The 21,067-nt window shown below is 35.4% G+C and overlaps 1 protein-coding gene across 1 annotated transcript in view; it reads right to left on the reverse strand.

The window, feature by feature from the left end:
* Positions 1–5,826: 5,826 nt before the first annotated feature.
* Positions 5,827–21,067, reverse strand: part of MIA2 (MIA SH3 domain ER export factor 2) — an 88,363-nt gene continuing 73,122 nt past the window's right edge. The window contains 5 exon segments of the mRNA XM_020916566.2: positions 5,827–6,287; positions 6,289–6,392; positions 7,501–7,735; positions 8,381–8,439; positions 12,355–12,477. Of these exon segments, the coding sequence (XP_020772225.2) occupies positions 6,225–6,287; positions 6,289–6,392; positions 7,501–7,735; positions 8,381–8,439; positions 12,355–12,477 (584 nt within the window). The 3' untranslated portion in view covers positions 5,827–6,224.

Raw genomic sequence — 21,067 nt, forward strand, 5'->3', positions numbered from 1 at the left:
TAAAATACCAAAACAATACCTAAAATATATGAAAAAAGAAAGTCTGTGAATATATACATATATGTAAAAGTGAAGTTGTATATAATAAAGCACTAAACTGGGGGTGTTAACCCATTTTTTCCACTAAGCTCTGACTAACGCTACATGAGCAGAGCAGAGACTCTCGAGCCTCAGTTTCCTCATCTGTGAGATGAGGGATTCGCCTAAAACTGATTCTTCATTGAAAGTTTCAGCTGATGTTAGTCTGACAGCTTATAGACAAATATTTATTTTCAAAACACAACTCACTAAACTAGATGAAATTTGTATATCTAAAATTACTTCCCTATTTCTTCCACCACCCTGGGAATAGAGAAGTTAGGGAGTTGGGAGGGTGGGGCTTGGGAAAGACAGTGTGCTTATGATTGAACACATAGATTCAGCACCTAACTTGCTTGTGGCTTATCCAATAGCATGAACCAGACTGGGTTGTTATGAAGCTAGTAACATTAAATGGCACTAGAGGAGTAACACACAGTAGGTGTGAATAATACCCAACAGTCACACCACATTGTCTGTATCAAAGCTTCCTAAGCTTTTTCATATGCTGACACATAGAAAATATTATGCAGCACACTGGTATAAACAAGGAATTGAAGCCAAAAAAAAAAAAATGTTTTCATTACATAATTAGAAAAATGCAGAAGGTTGGCGGAAGTCATTTTTTGTATAAAACTTTCAAATAAAATCTTTTCAAATATTTTAACTTATAACCTATTAAAAATTTTAATGTTCCCAAAAGAAACACCCCACAAATGGATGATAATTTTTAAACCTTTCCGTCCACAACATCAAACATGTATGCAGTTGAAATTATCCTTATGAAATCTAACAGCTGTAAATGTAATGGTAAGTGTAATGTTGAGCTTTCTTACATAATGTAAATTAATTTTCAAATTCAAGTGATTTTTTTCACTACAAGTATTTAGAAATAATGATGCTCTAATTTGTACATACATAACTCTGCTGCTAGTTGAGCCACTGTTGAGAGCACACATCAGCTACCAACACACAGCTACCAACAAATCAGAAATACCTGATTTATATGAAAGCAATTCAAGACCTGCAGGAAGCCCCGCTCCCACTTCCAGCCCCCAACACCCACCTCCTCACACTCACCAGCTACATCTGGAATTTCATACCTGGACTTCCTACCTGCTCTTCAAACACTTGGAGCATACTTCTTTCCCAGCTTCATAGGTCCCCATTGTCCGTGTGTGGACAGCAGAACACTGTATCTGGCAAGGGAGAAGTGGGTGCCTGGGTACAATTACAAGTACACACCACTCGTAAATACAATACTGTGGTGATTCCATACCTACCACCATTCATCTATTTTAAAAATGCAATAAGGTCTTGATCTTTTGGAAATTTTACATCATTTTCCCCCTTAAACCTATATATCATAGAAGTTATTGATTTGTTGCCTCAGCTCTGAGTGCACCCTTCAATGTATGCTCTCCAATAATGGAGCTCCTTTGAGTAACACACCTCTAAAGTCAGAACAGTGTTGTTCAGTAAGGGCATGAGGGACATGGTAGAAGGCAAAGTTTATCACGTAGGTTCCAGGGTAGGCAGCCTGGCCGTAAGACTTCCGGTGTAGCCTCCCCCAGCCATGGTCCCTCTGCTACCTTGCAGCCTCCGCCTGACCACTCTCACAGGCTGTGAAGCTCATGTGCTTCCTGCCCGCACTGGACTCCCGTTCCCTGCCCTGCATGTCCCATGGCCCACACACGCTCTGCAGGCCTCTCCATCCCTGGTGTCCACACGCCCACTGCACACCCAGGGCCAGTAGTTGCTGTTGGCCTCCTCCCCACCTGCACCCTGCTCAGCCTATTGCTTGCTGAGCGTCTCCAGACTAGCTCAGGGCTTGTGGAACCAATGATCTATCTCTGCTGTCCTGGGGGCTGAAACATACCTTCACCAAAGAGGACTGAAGCCCTTCTGAGTCTGTCCTACCATGAGTGCCCACCTCAGCTTTAAGGGGCCACATAGTTTCCTCACATTTTACAATTATTATCACAGTAATAATTCTTTATATTAAACTGTCCCTGCTCAAACTACTGTGTGCTTTGTCTTCTGATTCGATCCAGACTGCTACATATATCCTTTTCAACTATGCCACAGCTTTTTATGCAAATCTAATACTTTTGTTAGTTTTTCATTGATTACTTACATATTTTCTGCAACAAAAAAGTTTAAAATGTGATTTTCTTAAAAGCCATTACATTTTTTGTCCTAGATTTTGTACCTATTAAATATAATTGATCAAAAATATATTATTACTTATTCCTGAAAATGAGTCAGGTCCATCATCCATTCAATTTTATTTTCATTTTTATAAACACAAATGGTAAAAAAATTTGTTTCACATATATAAGTAGATGAGAATTTTGTTACAGCAATGTCACTCATTCTTCAACTTCTGAGTTTTCAGGACCAAACAAAGCACTGTCCTATTATCAGAAGTTATTTTATATAGGTCAACAGTTGAAAACAATCATTCATTATTCACTTTCTCATCACTGACACCAATATCTCAAACTGCCTTTAGCTCCAAAGGTTTACACACCTTAGTTTGATTCATCATCATAAGACTAGAAGGTTAAAGGTATGTGCTCATTTTATACATGGGAGAAGGGTTACCTGCAAAATGAAGAAAAGGAAAGGAGAACCTGAACTTGTTCACAAGTTCTTTCTAGGCAGAACAGCAGTTAAGCATTATACAGATGGAAGGTGAATTCTGTGAATTTTCCTAGAAGCATACCTGCGTAACATTCGGAAATTTTTTCCCATACTCTGGGGGGCTGGTGGTGGTGTTTAGTCACCAAGTCGTGTCTGACTCTTGTCACCCCATGGATTGTAGACCACCAGGCCCCTCCCTCTCCCCGTGGGATTTCCGAGGCAAGAATGACGGAGTGGGCTGTCATTCCTTCAAAGCGTCTTCCTGACCCAGGGATTAAACCGGTGTCTCCTGCGTTGGCAAGCAGATTCTCTACCACCAGGGAAGCCCCTCAAGGGGGTGTACCCCAGTGTGAAAACTATAGCTTCTGTGGCGAGAAGTATTAACAGGCTTATTTCCACATTATTTACAATGAAAAATCAGCAGCAACCTAGTGACCATTAATAACAGAACAGAGTTACTCTGGCAAAGCCACACAGTGGAATACCACACAGTGGTCAGAATGAACTAACCTGACCTACATTTATTAACATGATGGATCTCAAAATAATGCTGAGGTAAAAAAAAGGCAACTTATAAACGATATGTGTGTGTGTGTGTGTGTGTATGTATATAAAGACATTATTGATGTACATTTTTGAAAGGCAGGAAAAATAAACCTATATACTATACATAAACACATTTAACTTGAAAAACAAAAAAAACACTCACTCTCTTTTCACAAGAGTACTTACCTCTATAGCATGAGGACAACTGTATCTGGAACATTTTTTTTTTTCTTGAAAAAAATTAAGGCAAATGTTAAATTTGCTCTCTAGGTAAAGGAGTATTCTTTACATAATTGTGACAGAAAACAACCTCAGCTATAGCTATTTGGAGTATGGCCAAGAATCCACAAGTAAATATAAAAGGTTTGTGGGAGATTATTCCCTGTACTAAAAGGCATCAAATTCAGTAAAGCCACTTGTTTCCTTCCAGCTCATTTGTTCTTATGTTCAGCATAATTCCAGTAAGTCTGTTTGTTTCTTGGTCTCCAGTAGATTAGAAGTGGAGAGAATAAATGAGTGTGGAAGGCAGAAGTTTACAATCCTCAAAAAAGAATATAACTAATCTGAAGTCATTGTGAAGGAACTTGAAATAGACCTAAACAACCCCGTAACAAGCTTTAAATACACTGTAATGATAAATGCAGTGACTCTGAAACAATATAAAAATATATTCAAAATATCTCTGTAGTGAGTTAATAGAACACTTAATAATATCTTGGAAATCTTTTCACACAAGATGGTTAAAATAAATATTTGTGTTTAAAAGAATGGATTTTAATCAAGAAATACTTAAGCGAAATTTTCTAAGAAAACACAGTTATTAGCTAAGAAATATCATGACTGATAGAAAGTGAATATTTACTGTGTACCAAGCATATTTTTAACTACTTCACAATAACGCATTTTATGTAGTTCTCATAGCAACCCTATTTGGGACAGGGTATTTGGGACAGGGGAGAAAGGATAATTCTTTAGGGATATATTCCTAAAATATATAGAGAAAAGCCCACATAACAACAAAGATCCAGCATGGCCAAAAATAAATAATTTTAAAAAGAGATATACTAATAGAGGTTAAATACATTAAAAATTGCAAAAGCAACAATAGAAAACTTTAACTGGGATAAATATCAAACATGAAGAAGAAAGAAAAACAGGGATGAGAATAGTACAAGTGCATTAAGTCCCAATTTTTCATCTCAAGGAATAAATACACATACAAATTAATAAATGTAAGTTCATAGATTATATGTATATCTTCTAAAATTCTAAAATCACCAGAATTAAAAAGAAAAAAAAAAGTTAAGAGAGAAAATGTCTAGGATGCATAACTGGGCATAAGGAATAAATGGGGAAAACTTGAAATTGATGTTCAATTCTATTATTTGATTTATTCCCAGTTGTTTATATTACCTTAATAAAATGTATTTTTAAACTAATTATGTTTCTTTACTCTAGAATCCCAAAGTATTTTAGACCACTCAGCCCACATCAAGTCTCCTGCCTTCCACCATGCTCTCATCTGCCTCCTTGGTTTATTACCAATCTTTCTGTTATGTTTGATTTGCTTTCTCCTCTCTCCTGTCTTAAGCCAAGACAAGTCTTTCCTACCCCAGGGCAAAAAAATTTTATTTACTTGATTAGAACATTCCACATTACTCCTTTTACATTTCTCTTCTTTCCCTTTCCATCTTAAAAAAAAAAATAGTCCTTATTTCTAACCGAAGGCTGCCTTTTAATACTGAATATAATGATGCTTTTTGGTCCTCATTCTACTTATTATTTTATCCAAGCATTTAACATGGAGCCTTTCTTTTTAGCCTTTTTTCTATGGCAGGGGTAAGAATGGAGACAGAGTGTAAATGCTTCACAAGAACAGCGTTTCAAAGAACATCTGGGGGAATGCTGGTATGAAGTGTTCCAGTTATAATGCATCACTGCTTTGTTCAAGAATGTTTAATCTTCAGTCTCTTGAGACTGAAGGAAAAAATCCAAGTAAACAACTGAAACCAATCAACTTTTCAATATAAGTAGTGTAATATTAGCTATACTTAATTGCCTTTCCTTTCATAATCATATTAATGTGCAAGATGACTAACAACAGAATACAAACCCGAGTTACAGAGACATTCTAAAGATGCTGAGTTCAAAGCTCAAAATGACACACTGCCTCAATACAGCTATTGTAGAGTAAATCTCAACATTTCCCCACTAAAAACAGTAAATATCTTACAAATGAAGAGTAAACAAGAAAAAAAATAAAGCTGCACAGGAAATCAGTGAATTAACTAAGAATATCCAAATTCTGAAATTTGCCATTAGACAATATCCTGGTTTTAAAATATGATATTTAAGTGTATTAACTCTTTGCACTGGGTCATTCATGTCTATTTATAAGAAAAGGGCACAGTTTTGGTTAAGATAACTGAATGCGAAAGATCCAAAATATTATTTTTAGCCTCAAAGCCATTGGTAGAAGTAAAAAACAAACTAACTAATGGAGCCATATTTATGAAAAAACTAGCTGATTTTATTATTATCAATGCCAATCAAGTCTTTAAATCAATCAAAATTTATTTAATTTGGCATAAAGTTACTTTCACATTTGTCTGCAACCATAGTAAATACAGTTTTGGCATAAAGACACACAGCCTTTGGAGTTTAAAATATCCCCAACTGCAAGATTACATATATAAAACTCTCTTTATTGTTTATGTTATAGTGGATGAATTAAATTAAAATAATTATACCATCTAGAACAAAATAAAATGGAAATAATTTACTCATAAGATTCATATTTAAATCATCTTTATTTACAAAATACTATCCTGAGAATTATAATTCCATTAAGCTTCAATTTGAGCAAAAGTATACTCACTTAAGTAACAGCCGTTACTTAAAATGAAAATGAGAGAGAAGTCAAAATCACTTTTGAAGAGAGACCAACAATATGGTCAAGTTTCTTGCGGTGGATCTGGATGCTCAGTAGTAGGCTCATTTGAAGGTGGAATCAAGCTCTGATGGGAATTCACTTCTACTTTCAGGATGTGGGGGTGGGGGGAAAAATCCAGCTCTCGGGGGAAGATAATGAGGAAAACCTCTTGGTGGATAGACATTTCTCACTGTTCAAAGAGATTGGTAAAAGACAGGTTTTAACTTTCAGTACCTGCACTGTGGCCCCGATAAATCATTAGCTTATAACATCTAGTACCTATCTTTATTTTCAAAAGATGACACCAGAATAATTACCTGATTTAACAAATGAATTCTTAAAACACTGAGAAAAACATATGCTCTTCAACTACATGTGATTAAAGGGAATATCACTAATTTTAGGTGCAGGTTTTTGTCCTAGAAAATCTAACATCTTAACACTTTTTAAAAAGGAGAAGAATTATTTCAAAATAGAGTAACTCAAAAAAGCTTTCATGTAATGTAATTTTCACCAGATTTAAAATTAAGATCAGTAATTCCCAAATCTAATTTGACAGTATCCTAAAATATTTACAGTTATATCAAAAACTGTCTTGAAATTCTTCAAATAAAATTCATTTTAGTTCACTCTAAACTTTAAAAAGAGGAGGAATGAGGGAAGGAATGACTCTTATCAGGCAAATGATAGGCTTTTTCCTAGTGTTTGTTAACCATGTATTTATCCTACTGAAACCTGTAGTTCTAAATGGAAACAGATAGTCATAAAAGCAACAATCATTTCTTTTCTCAAATGTGAGGCTATGAGGAATTTTAATAAATTCAACAATTAGTCCAAACATGATGATAAACACATTCTAGGTTTTAAATAAGTAGGATTACATGGGAGCTACTTATGAAAAAGGATTTTAAAAGATTTTCTAAAATACTTTAGTCAGTCATTTTAATGCAAAAATATAAACTAATTATTTTTACTAATTGACATAGTACCCAATTTCTATCTAATAAGATACAAATAGTTTTAGTTTTAACATAAGACTGTTGCAAAAAGCCAATGATTTTCTTGATTACTGAAACACAGAAGTAATTCTACATCTAGTAAGATGAATCAAGTTGAAGCCTCATTACTAATGAGACCTCATTACTGATGGCTGGCAATCTTCCCAATTTGGAAAAATAATGGTATACTTACAGAAGATGAGAAAATTTTTCCTCCATTGTATTACTACATAAATAGAAAGTAAAATTAATGTTTCTGATCTACTCTATAAGACATATATAAGGCTTTATGAAGCATACTTGCAAATGGCGGAGGTGGTGGGCCAGGGAAATCCCTTGGTGGAAAATAATCCCGGGGAACTCCATACATGCTTCCTGGAGGAGGTGGAGGAAAAGGAGGCCCTCTTCTTATGAAAGGACCCCTTGTATCCATTGGAAACAATGGAACTCTGACTGGAGGACAAGGTGGAGGAACAAAACCAGGTCCAGTTGCTTCATTTTCAATGGGAAGAGATGAATCGGGAACATTTAAATTCTACAACAAATTGACATACAGCAGTCACTGCAATAGCAAAGTTTGCAATAGCTTTCCTTATAAGCTTAGGCTTAGAAGAAGGCATCTAGGCACCTAGGCACCATACCGTAAAAGGCTCCAGAGAAAGATTCCATTTTCTACATCAGATGGATTTTAGCTATCATGAATATTTTATTAACTCAACAGAAAACAGTGTTAACCAACAAAGTAATTGTCCAACTAAAAGTAAAACATAAGAATAGCCCAAGAGTACCAAAATATACATTCTTTTATCAAGCATATACTAAAAAAAAATGCTTATGTTAATATTTTCAAGGTGACCAAAAACCAAGATTGTAAGCACAGTAAACAAAAAACATACTTTAAAACAGTCCTGGATTTAAAATAAAAGTCCAAGAGGGAATTCAAGTTCTTGTTTAACTATACAAACTAAATCAAGCCTTTTGTCTGTACGTTGTACTTTATCACCATGGGGTACAACCCAAAAAGGAAATAGCTATAATGCAAAGCATGAAGTACATTTGTCAAAAAGAAAGCAGCAGCTTTTAATCAAAAAACCAGATGCTGGCTAAATTACTATTCTAGTAAACCAAGAGATTAGAAAGATCCTGAATACATAGATACAATTCCACTTTGAATACTTACACCAAGATCATCTTTGCTTTCATTTCTACTGGATTCCATTTCTGAAGATACTGGCCCATCTAAAAATAAAAGTTAAACTATGAAAAATACATGGTTTATCACACCATTCTTACAGCTTCAGATCACAAAGGACATTGATATCCCTACTCCCCTTGTCGGCACATAAGCCAGCTTGACACCAGCATCCTGTATTAGGGCCACAAGGACAGCTTGGGGTCTGTGGAGCTTTCGGCAGACTCAGAGTTCTGTCAAGGCGTATGTTTGTGGTTTCCCCACCACGTGCCTAGACAGTCCTACAAGCTGCATCATTAAGGAAGCTTCCAGCAGACAGCATTCCTCTCCCTCTCCCCACCTCCTTTCCTCCTGCCTTCCTTTCCTTTCTTCCTCCCTTCTCTCTCATCTTTCCTTCCTTATTCCTCCATCACATGACATAGACTAGCAACTGAATTAGCCGCTGTTTCTAAATAAATATGTATGGGCTTTATCATCAAGAACTGCACAGGCTCTGAGAACATAAATTTAAACAACCCTCTCTGACCACAACTGCCTGTCCCCTCCCAGACTTTTCATTTCATTACTCTCACTATACTTGTCCTTGGGTATCACTGAAGCTTCCAGTTCTCTGATCTCTCAGTTTCCTCCTTTCTTCATTTCCCTCCCTAATTAGCTGATCTCAGAGACTCCATTGCTAACAGCCAGTCACTAGTGTCTTTATCCTATTGGCCATCTTTCACCTGCCTAGGATTCTTCTAGACAATCTAAGAGGCTGATTCTGTACTCAGAGTCCCCTGCCTTGAGCTTCCGCTGGGATCTTCCATTCTGCTTCCTCCCTCCACCCTTTCTGCTAGACCCATCCTATCGGCAGGTCTCTCCCAACTACTATTTTAAAATTATAAAGAAAAAGAGAACCCTCTTACAGCTATCATTCCCCTTCACAGTCAAAAGTTCTTCTTCTTCAAAAAAAAATTTTTCTATATATATTATTCAGAATTCCTCCCATTTTGTCTCTCAATTGTACTCAATCTATGTGCAGCATACACTGTTCCCCTGAAATTATATCCCCCAAGATAAAATGTCTTTTTTTCCCTCTCAATTAAAATAGAACTTTCAGTTGTTACTTTTTGTGATTTCTCACATGGTTGACCACTCCCTCCCTCTCTCACTCTCCGCCTTCACCTTCCGGGAGGGCACCTTCTCTCTCTCCATCCTAGCTGCTCCTTCTCAGTCTCCTCAGGGGTGGTCTCCTCAGAGTTCCGCCCTCAGCCTCCTCTCCTCTCAGCCTCTCCTTGAGAAATTTCACCCATTCTACAGCTCTAATTTGATGTATATTACTACTGTACTTCCAGACGTTTAAGTCAGATCTATATATTTCCCCCAGGATTTCCGAGCTTGAAGTGCCTACTTGAATAGCCTTGCAGTTGTATCATAGGAGCAGCTAATTTAAGTTCAAAGTTAACTTAAAATATTTCCCGTCAAACATTATACTGCTTCTTGCTCCTTGTCTCTGAACAATGAATGGCCCACATGCCTTAGCCAAGAACCCAAGCATCAGCCAAGACTCTCCCTCCTCCCTCATTCCATTCAATCTGAAGTCCTCCCAATTATATTATCTCTATGTCTCTTCACATCTTTCTGTCTGCTCAGCTAAGTCACCACCATCATCTATGTAGATTTCTGTCCCAATCTTCTAAAAAGTTACCCTCTCTCCAGTCTCACCCACTCCCTCTAATCTATTCCCCGTAACACAACCAGAATAATTTCTCCAAAATGCAGGTCTGATCTGATTATTCTCCATTTAAAATCCTTTAATATGTTCCCATTTTCCCACAAGTAGGTCCAAAATTTCTGAACACGTTTGCAAGGCCTTGAAAACTATGCACTGCTTACTTCTACACTACTTGTTTCAATATTCTGACTTCCACTCCATATTGCAGCCACATATACAAGGCATTCCTACCTGTGTCTTTATGCTATTCTCTCCTCCCAGAACATTATCAAGCATCATTCTGGCCCAGATAATTCCTCCTTTAATTCTCAGCTTATACATCATTTTCTCCAAAAAGATGCTCTCGACAACCCCACGTTCAAAACATCACCACCTCTCATCTAGGTTAGTGGCTTGTGGCCCATAAGCTCCCATAACATTTTGCACTTGTTACTTTTGTCACTATATAGTGCAATTGCCTGCAGACCACAGGCATAAGGAATGCTGACCTCCTATTCACCACTGAAACATAGCAGCTACCACAGTGCCTGTCAAACGGTAAACAGTCTGTAGATATTTAGTGCATCAATGGCAGGGCTGAGGCACTAAACTGATCCACTATCCTCTCATTTCAGTAAAGCCTAAGGATCAAGACCATGGCTCTGGAGTCAGAGAGGGTATCAAATCCTAGCTCTAACACTTCCTACCTAAGCTCTTAGCACCTTTTTTGAGCCTTGATTTCTTCATCTGTAAAATAAGGGTAATAGTATCCACTCTACAGGTTTATTGTAAAGATGAAATGAGGTCATTCATTTCATTCAACAAATGTTTACTGAGCACTAGTGTTACTTAATATACTTCCACCATTTCACACCACTTTCCTTCATGTAAACACCATACACTGATAAACCAATAACAAAACATTACGTAGATATAGAAAATTTTCATCTTACAAAATACTTCCACACACGTTAACTCATTTAACCCTCATAAGATCAAGGGATTCATATGTCAGTTTTATAGACATTATCCATCAATAAATCACGCACTTTTCTTTTTTTTTTGCATATACTCTTAATTATTACTGGCACAGACCTTTACCTTTTAACTAAATTTTCAAATTTCCTCAAAAGCAGCTCAAATGCCACCTCTTTCAAAGAGTTTTCCCTGATCCTTCAACTATATGGGCGTTTTCACTTTCTGTGAACCTAACATGTTCTCTAATGGGACTTATCATCCTGGCTAGTATCAGTCAAGCATATATATCTGTCTTTCTCCTCTATTAGTAATTATTAGCTCCTTAGAGCTAAAAACTATACCTTACTATAATTATATCGTCTACTCTGTCATGCAGTGTACCTTCTAAAGTGAAAGAACATAAAAATTATTTGCTAAATTGAATATTGTTCAATTGCAAAAAAAAATTAACAAAAATGTGAAAAATTTTAAATAGCATTAGTTTAGAAATAGATGTTTAATCACACAAACTTTCATTCACATTAAGCTTGAATTAATGGGGGAAAACAATTTCAAACACCAAACAGAAATAATTATAATAACAGAAAACCAGGCCACAGGTCTCCTTCTTTGCTTAATATTCAAAGAAGAATGATTTTCCAGAATAATACATATTCCAACTGGATAATTTCCCTCTCCTAAAATATATACCCTTTTCTGAGGAAATTTTTTACCTATAAATTTTCATTTTCTACTTTTAATCTTTTGTTATGTACTTCTAAAATACATTGGGTGTATGTTAATTCCCAATTTCAATGGGTTGCTATGAGGTAGTTTAAGAAAATGAGCCCAAGACAAATTGTTGGTTGCTCAGTAAATGTTAAATCGACCTAAGCATGAAAAATTTAAACAAGGTAACTGATTAACCCATCAACAGAACATGCACTCAAATTATTTCTCTGATTTTCACATATCATTCACACAGCCTAATTTCTCTGATTACTACACAGGATTTATGTAAGTGGACTGGAAAAACTAAAAAATTAATCATGGAACACAGTAAAATTTACCATGATAGGTACACAGAATAAAGTCATTGCAACAGTGCCCAAACCAACCACCGACACATGTGCAGATGCCATGGATGTGTACAAAATAGCAAGAAACATAAAACCAGGAAGTTCCCAGGAAAGAAATTGTGACCTTAAGAGCTAAGCAGAAATCACAATTATATTAGTCCTTTATGCAGCTTCCAGTTCTTTAATATGCCATCATTACTAAAAAACACATATATAACCAGAATATTTCTTACCTGTTTTATCCAAAGAAGGCATATTAAAACTTCTGAGTTCTGCTGGTCCAGAAAGTCTACCAGAATTAGAATAAAATCTATCTTGCCTTTGTGGAAGAAGAACTGGATCAGGATATGGCTGGCCTAGAAAACATGTTTTTAAAATATCTTCATTAAAGATAAAAATCAAGTTTCCTTAAATTTAATACATTGAACATAGAATTTTTCTCTCTAAAAGACTTTGACACATATTCTTGGTAGACGATAGTAAACAATTTTAGGAAAACTACACACTTTACTTAAGGCAATAATTTTGCTTTTTAGTTAACACAAATATGATGATACCCTGGAGTTTGAAAGTTCCCGTTACTACACGTACATCAGAATATATGAACAAAATTTAGTTATATATATATAGATAGATAGATAGATAGATAGATAGATAGATAGATTTAACTTTAATTTTAATAATAGTGGAAGGAAGTGAATACATCAATACATCAAAAAAAGGCTTCGAGGAGCTAGCTACTAGTAAACAAAGAAAAGACAGAATATGCTGTAAACATAGAAATTTAGCAGAACTGATGATAAAAGAAATGGGTCACCAGAGCAGAAATAGTGTCAGTGAGGTCATCAAGTAATCAAATCTTCAGTAACTTCAATATTTTAGAATTTAGCATCCCTCCAAAACTAAAGGGAAAAATCTCTGACTCAGCAGATGAATGGAAGGTTCACAATGCTCAGATTAAGGACATCTGGACGGACACAAATTTAGGCATAGACTCTAACTCTACAGTCAGCCTCCTTTGTCATTTATGAAGACAAAATGGTAATAATTCATGGATTCTTGTGGAACTCATCATTCTTGAAAAAATATAGGTAGTCTATCTCATCTGTTAGGTGATGGTAGACTTTGATTAAGGGTGCTTTTGCCAATCTTCAAAAATATAGTAGAGAACATGACCCGCATCTGCCCATTTCCCCATCCCCAACCCCTGGTAGCCATTGGTCCACTCTTTCTATGTTCCACATTTTCAGATGCCCATGTACAAGTAAGGTCCTGCAGTATTTGTCTTCCTCTATCTGAATAATTAGGTGGAAGTTCTTAAAGACACTGCTACGGTGGGAGAGAAGGGCCAGAAGCTTCCTTAAGCAACCAGATTCTTGCAAAAGTTAATAAGTAATAATACTATTAAAAAAATATGGCAGAGGACAAAGGGGATAACTTTTTTTTAACCCTGTTTCACCCTCTCCCATCCTAACAGATACGGTCTCATACTACCTTCCATGACTGTCCTAGGTGAACATAATGTGAACTCCATACATACTTGTTATATGACTCAGTCCCTTGGGACCTTATAGAGACACCTTTCCCACAAAAAGCCAAGGATACCACCTGTCATCAACTCAAGTCAAAGATGAAAATTATATTTAATGAGTGCTCAAGGGTCAAGTGGAGAAGGAAATGGCAACCCACTCCAGTATTCTTGCCTAGAGAATCCCGTGGACAGAGGAGCCGGGTGGGCTGCTGTCCATGGGGTCACACAGAGTCAGACACATCTGAAGCGACTCAGCAGCAGCAGCAGCAGCAGCAAGGGTCAAGGGATGTGACTTAGGAAAGAAAGATTCAGAGAGTCTTGAAGGCTCATTTCCTCCCTCTTTCAGAGTTGTAACCATCTGAATTAGCCCCATGGGAGAAAAGGCCAATACCAACCACTGAGGTCTAAACTGAGTTTTCCCTACTTTAAACACGGAATTAACTAAATGGCAGACTTTCCAACTCTTTCTTAAAATCAGGTCTCAAGATACCACATCATTATCTTGCTTCTAAAATATATCCCCACAGTATCAATAACCTGAGAAATACAAGATTTTGTTATAAGTATTCTGTTTTACTGACCATATGTTACACATTGTCCTCCTCTAGGAAAATAATCCACTCTTTAAATCTACCAGCTCTTATGTGCCAGGCATCAGTGATACAAAGTTGGTTTTAATACAATCTGTGCCCTTATGGTGACAAAACAAAAACAAATCATATCTTAAATAAAAGGGCATACAAATAATATGAGAGATGGTCTATCTAATTCTGACTGGAGGAGTCAGAAACAGTGCTACAGAGAAGGTAAAGCTTGCCCTAAAAGAAAAATAAGGAAGGACAAACGAGTAAACAATGATATTCTAGTCAAATTCAAATATACATATACATGTATATGTACATGTACATACAGAAACACACACATATACTTAATGTATTAAGATAAAACTACGTGGAAAGCATGTGAGCAATGAAAGACTAAAATACAAATAAGTACATGAAGGGTTCCTTTCTCTTTTGCCTGCTTACCTTTGTTTTCTACCACCCTTCTCAGAGAATAGATGATTAAAAAGAAAGAATGGGAGAAGGAAAAGAATCAGGGAAAAAAAACAGAAAAGGAGGAAGAAGCATATAGAGCACCGTGAAGCAATTTCATAAAATAAAAATTACAAAAAAATTCACAATGTCTAGTTTAAACAAAAATGTTACTCATCTCTTTTCATTCCAAAACAAATTTCAGCTTATAATAGTTCCTTCAGTAGCTTTAATAACTGCGGGTCTATCATGTAACAAGAACATTAATGTGGTTGAGAAGAGAATTATAAAGATGGATAAAGGATTTGCATTTTTTAACTCAATACTGTTCACTAATCAAGTACAATAAGCATCTTTACTCAGAATGTGAAAAAATAATTTAATTTAATGATTAAGGAATTAATGGAAAGTAAAACTTCCAGAAAGTAGCTGATACAACCATCAGTATGGATAGATTATGGCTCTGGAATAAAGAGGCCGATGGTACAGAGAAAATGTCTAAGAAACATATGTATGCAAACATGGACATTTAAGATAAAAGTAATATTTCAAATTGATAAATAAATATACAGTATTAAAACAACTGTCTACCCATGGGGGAAAGAAAACTCTTCAACTAAACACGAAAACCAAAATAAAATCCATATTAAACCTTAAAAAATCAAAACAAAATTTTAAATTTTTAGAAGAAAAGAGTATCTTTTTGATGTAGACAGGTTCTAAAGAAAAAAAATTCAGTAAAAATAAAAATGTATTAACTTCCTGTAACAAAAATAGAAAACTTTTGGTTTTTGATATATAACAATAACATACATAACAATAAACCAAGAAAATATTTACAAAAGATAGAAGATTAGCATCCAAAGGATGCTAAGAATCCTATTAACCTAAAGAGAAATGGATCAGGCAATCTACAGAAGTAAATACAAATGACCAATAAACATGAAAAGAGGCTCAAGCTCACTAATAATGAAGGAACTGTAAAAAAAAAAATCAAAGAAAAATGAGAAAAAATTTAACTCATATGGCTGGAAATACTTTTAAAAAGTTTTACATCAGGTATTGAAGAAACAGCTACTCTCAAATACTTCACACATAACCACCCTTGAAGACCAAGGGCAACATCTATTGAAACCGAAACTGTATGTATCTTACTTCCCAGCAATTTCATAACCTGGACTCATCTCTAAAGAACATATGTGCAAAAATAAAGTTTTAACTGCAGCACTGTTAGTAATGGTGAAACACTGAAAACACCCTGAATGTTCATCAGAGGAAAATGGATAAGACGGGATAAATATATTGTGGTATATTCATATACTTAAATATAGCAATTTAATAATAATTTTTATTAAAATGGAAAGAAATCAGGAACATATGCTGACAAAAACTTGATAAAATAGAAATTTTTAAAAAATCATATATAGACTATAAGTTTACAAACATTAAACTTATGAGTAATTGTCTCTGCGAAAGAAGGTAATGACCTTGGGAAAGGAAACAGAATAGTTTCCCCAGTGGCTCAGAGGGTAAAGAATCCACCTGCTGTGAAGGAAACAGAATAGACTCCAACTCATATAGTATGCTGTTTATATTTGTTTTATTTACCCATTCTCTTTCTCTGACACACAGCTACACATACACACACACACACACACACATATATATATGAAACAAATATTAATATGTAAATTCTGATAGGTGATAGGATTATGCTGTTTTTTAACTTCTTATTTTTTTTTATTCACCTATAAGATGGGAATAATAAATTTAAGAGTGTTACAATGATTAATATAAAGCTCTTAACATCTGGCACAAAGTAAGCATCCCAAAGTAGCTGTAATGATAAATTTTTTATAATTACAAACTATATTAAAATGTAGTATTGACTTGTGTGCTCAGTCGTATTCAATTCTATGTGACTGCATGGACTGTACTCCAGGCTCCTCTGTCCATGGGATTTTCCAGGCAAGAATATTGAAATGAGTTGCCATTTCTTCCTCCAGGGAATCTTCCTGACAAAGGGGTCGAACTCGTCCCTTGCATCTCCTGCACTGGCAGGCAAATTCTTTACCACGAGTACCACCTGGGAAGCCTATAGTATTGACTGGTCTCTTTCAAATCTATGATCATAAACTTCAACTGGATCCTCAACATTGCTCTGTAATCATACCACATTTCACATACATGTAAATTCTTTTACTCTCCTAAATGGCTACTGTGTACCTTTTTCTCCTTCCAAATCTCTGACAATCCCCTCCCTTTCTCTCCTATCCCAAATTAATGATTTTACACATCAAGAAACTTGATGCAACTAAACACACTCACTTAACCTCACTCAGCCTCTAATCTGTACCCAGTTGCTCTGCCTTCCTTCCTTTCACAAAGTTATTCAAACACTATCTAATTTCTTAATTACCCTCTGGATCCCACTCTTTTTGTGTACTTTTATACCCTCTCCCATACATCATCAATTTCTCCTTTGATCTTAGATCATTCCCATCAGCAAATAAACATGTTGTAATGTTTTCTATCTTTAAAAACAAAAACATTTCTCCATCCAATTACCACCTCATCTCTCATTTTTATTAAAAGCAAATTTTTTAAATATTGTTTACATTTGTCCCCACATCTTAATCTTTCCTCTATCTACTCTCGTCAGGAAGACTGAAAAATTAAACATGGATTTTTCAAGTTTATATAACTACATATAGCAGTAAGTTAGCAACCAAATGCTAATCATTAGAATTTAAAAAGGATCATTACACAAGAAAGTTGAAGTGCCACAAGAAATATATACTCCCAAAAAAGTGACAGCCTCAAAATTTGGAAACAACTTTAAAGTAAATCTCATCCTCTAAGAGTAGAAAAGCATCACTATGGGTTTTAGTACACTTTTTCAGCTTATGAAGACTCCAAAATATCAACAAGGAAATCAAAGTGAACCTCACTTGAGACAAACTATAATTCTATCAAATGCATCTTATCTGAAAGAATGTTTGCAGTGCAGGGCAATGGTCTACACAAACATCTACAGATCAGAGTCAGTAATGTAAAAACCTATGCCTGTGTTCTCCAAACTCTTCTGATAAAGCTGTCCCAACTGTTCTGATCTGTTTAGCCTGCTCTTCTCTCTCAAGGTAAAATTTAGAACTGTCCTCATCAAGTTGGCTGTATAAGTCTTCTGCATAGCTCTTTAAAAAAAGAGAGATGAAAAGCAAGTTTTTTAAATATGCAAGGCTGAAGACCACACTTAATTCATGATAAAACCACCAAGAAATAACGGCTAAGTCTCTTTGCTACCCCTTACATAAAATATATCATCTAAATCAGTTAAAGATAAGCACTGACCAAAAACAAAAACCAAAAATGGAATACATACCTACATACATATTCCCTGCTCTTTGCTAAAGCTCAAAAAAGTACAAGGAGGAAAAATTATATAATTCACTATTAATGCATATGTCTAGAGTAGCATAAGATCTGCTGAGAATTAAGATTCTTATTCTTCTCTATTACTTCTCTATTCCGGGAAAAAGACATTGTGAGGTAGCACAGAGGAATAAAAGGACACTGAAGTTGGAGCACTGAAAGATCAAGAAGGGCATTGAGAGATTAAGAATACCAAAGAGTGAGAAAAAAAAATGATAAAAACTGAAACTTTGTTTCATTAAAGTATCTGTGGTTTTATTTTCTTAACTTAAAATTTTACCAAAATATTTACATGAACTTAGACACAATTACTATCTTTCTTGTTAGATTCATGAATATAGTCATGTACATATGATGAATCATTACTGTGATTAATACTTACACTATAAATTACTTACAGATATAATTCTCAAGAATCAGTTAAAAGACTAAAAGTCAAGAATCCTGCAGATTCATACACTGACAGTCAAAAAGCTATCATTTAAATTTTAGCATTTCTTTTCTTATTTGAATTATGTTACTAGTATCGTAGAAACACACAGTTACTAATTACAGTTTACAAAAAAGCATAAGAACATTTTAATAAGCATGTCTCTCAAAATGTATTAATAACTACTAAATGTGGGAGCAGGAAATGCAGAAGATACGGGTTCAATCCCTAGGCTGGGAAAATCTACTGGAGTAGGAAATGGCAACCCACTCCAGTATTCTCACCTAGAAAATTCCACGGACAGAGGATCCTTATGGGTTACAGTCCATGGCGTTGCAAATAAATGGACATGACTGAGTGACCCAGCGTACACACATGTGGGAGTTAGATCATATTTTAAGACTTTCTAAAAACTTGTTCAACCATTAGTCAAGATTGCTTACTATGCACAGCTTTGTAAATAAGAGCAACTACAAAGAAAACAAGGCAATTACTTAGGAAGAACTTAACAGAAAAACCATATAGTCCTTTCTTCCAAAAAGTAATTTTAAAATTTTAAAATTATATTACCTAAATATGTTTTTTAAAGCTAGTTATACAGTAAGTGAAAATACATCACAATAGTATTAATATAATCCCTCTGGCTAGATTGTATTCATGACCTCAATTATTTACCTTTCCTTGTATGCTTGTCCTTAAGAGGTAAAATACCTATCCTGCCCAATGATTCCAAATTCTGCCATGTGACTTGCTTCGTCAACCAAATGTTAGCTGTTGTGATTCAGAGAGGCTTCAAAAAGCATTTTGATGTTTTTGCTTTTCTACTCCTGAACTTCAAGGATGAGATCCTCACAAAATAAAAGTTCTACTTCTCACAGAATGAAACACTGAGCAAGGTAAGTAACACTGATGAAATTCGTGTTGCAGTTCAATATTTATTAAGAATTTATAATGGGCTTGTTAATTACGGGACATCTTCTGGTTAAAATTTTAATTCTGATTACTTATGACATGATATTTCTACCTAAATTCATAAGACAAATAAAAATAAACTGAAAACAGTTTCTTAACCTGAATGCTGGCTTACAGGTGTGCTCAAATTTTGAAATAATCATCAGGTTATAAGCTTAAAAACACTTGCATTTTATATGCACTGTATCCAGATAAGAAGGTTGTTTTTTTTTTTTTTTAACTGTTGATTTTAAAATAAAGATTCCCAGAGAGCTGCAAAAATAATGTAGAAAGTTCCTGCATACCCTTTATCCAGTTTCACCAAATTTTTACATCTTTCACAACTATAATTCAATGTAATAACAGTAAACTAACATTATTATTAACTAACATGTATAGTTCTTGCCATGGATAGATTTTATCATGAATAGACTTATGAAACCACCAGCACACTCAAGATACAGAACTATTCCATTACCAAAAGGATCTCTCTCAGGCTTCCCTTTAATCACATCCACTCTCCTCCCTCCACCATCCCTAATTCATGGCATCCACTAATCTGTTTTCTAGTTCTATAATTTTGTCACTAAAGGATTATATACATAAAAGAATATATTATCTGACATTCTGAGATATTTTTCTCAGTCACCATCAGGGCCTTATGTTAGTCACTCAGTTGTGTCTGTCTCTTCGAGACCCCATGGACTGTAGCCCGTCAGGCTCCTCTGTTTATGGAGTTCTCCAGGCAAGAATACTGGAGTGGGTAGCCATTCCCTTCTCCAGGGGAGCTTCCCAAGCCAGGGATCAAACCCGGCTCTCCTGCGTTGCAGGCAGATTCTTCTCTTTAAGAAGACTTTTTAGTGGTTGCTCTAGGTAGTACATAACTTATCACTGTTAACTGCTGAAAACATTTACCAGTTTGATTAAAAGGTAGCTTGACCTAGAACAGGAAGTCCCTCAATTAAGTTTTTAAACTGAAAAAGGTGTGTTCACAACTGGATTTAGGAAAGAATGCTGTAGTCTGATTTTACTAGCATTATATATTATATTATTTGGTCTGTCAACTAGATTGAACATTATCTAGAACATCTCAACATTAACCATTAATACTGAACTAAATGTTCTATTACTCAGATAAACAGATTACACAGATCACTCAGTTCATCTCTCTCACTATATAAAAGGACTGAACTCCAAAGAGATAAAACAAATTTCAAAAATCACATAAAAAGATTAAAGAGTGAAGATTAGAAATCAAATTTCTTAATTTCCAATCCAAATACTTTTTCACCTGCAGAATTCTGGACAGAGGCTATAGTCCATGGGGTTGTTTAGTTGCTCAATCATGTCCAACTCTTTGTGATCCTGTGGACTACAGCCTGCCAGGCCCCTTGTCCATGGGATTTCCCAAGTAAGAATGCTAGAGTGGGTTGCCACTTCCTTCTCCAGGGGATCTTCCCGACCCAGGGATCGAATCCATGTCTCCTGTATTGGCAGGCAGATTCTTTACCACTAAGCCACCAGGAAAGCTCCAAATGTACCAGATGGGCTTAACAGCAGAATGGAAG

Source organism: Odocoileus virginianus, chromosome 16, assembly GCF_023699985.2.
Source record: "Odocoileus virginianus isolate 20LAN1187 ecotype Illinois chromosome 16, Ovbor_1.2, whole genome shotgun sequence".
Lineage (NCBI taxonomy): Eukaryota > Metazoa > Chordata > Mammalia > Artiodactyla > Cervidae > Odocoileus > Odocoileus virginianus.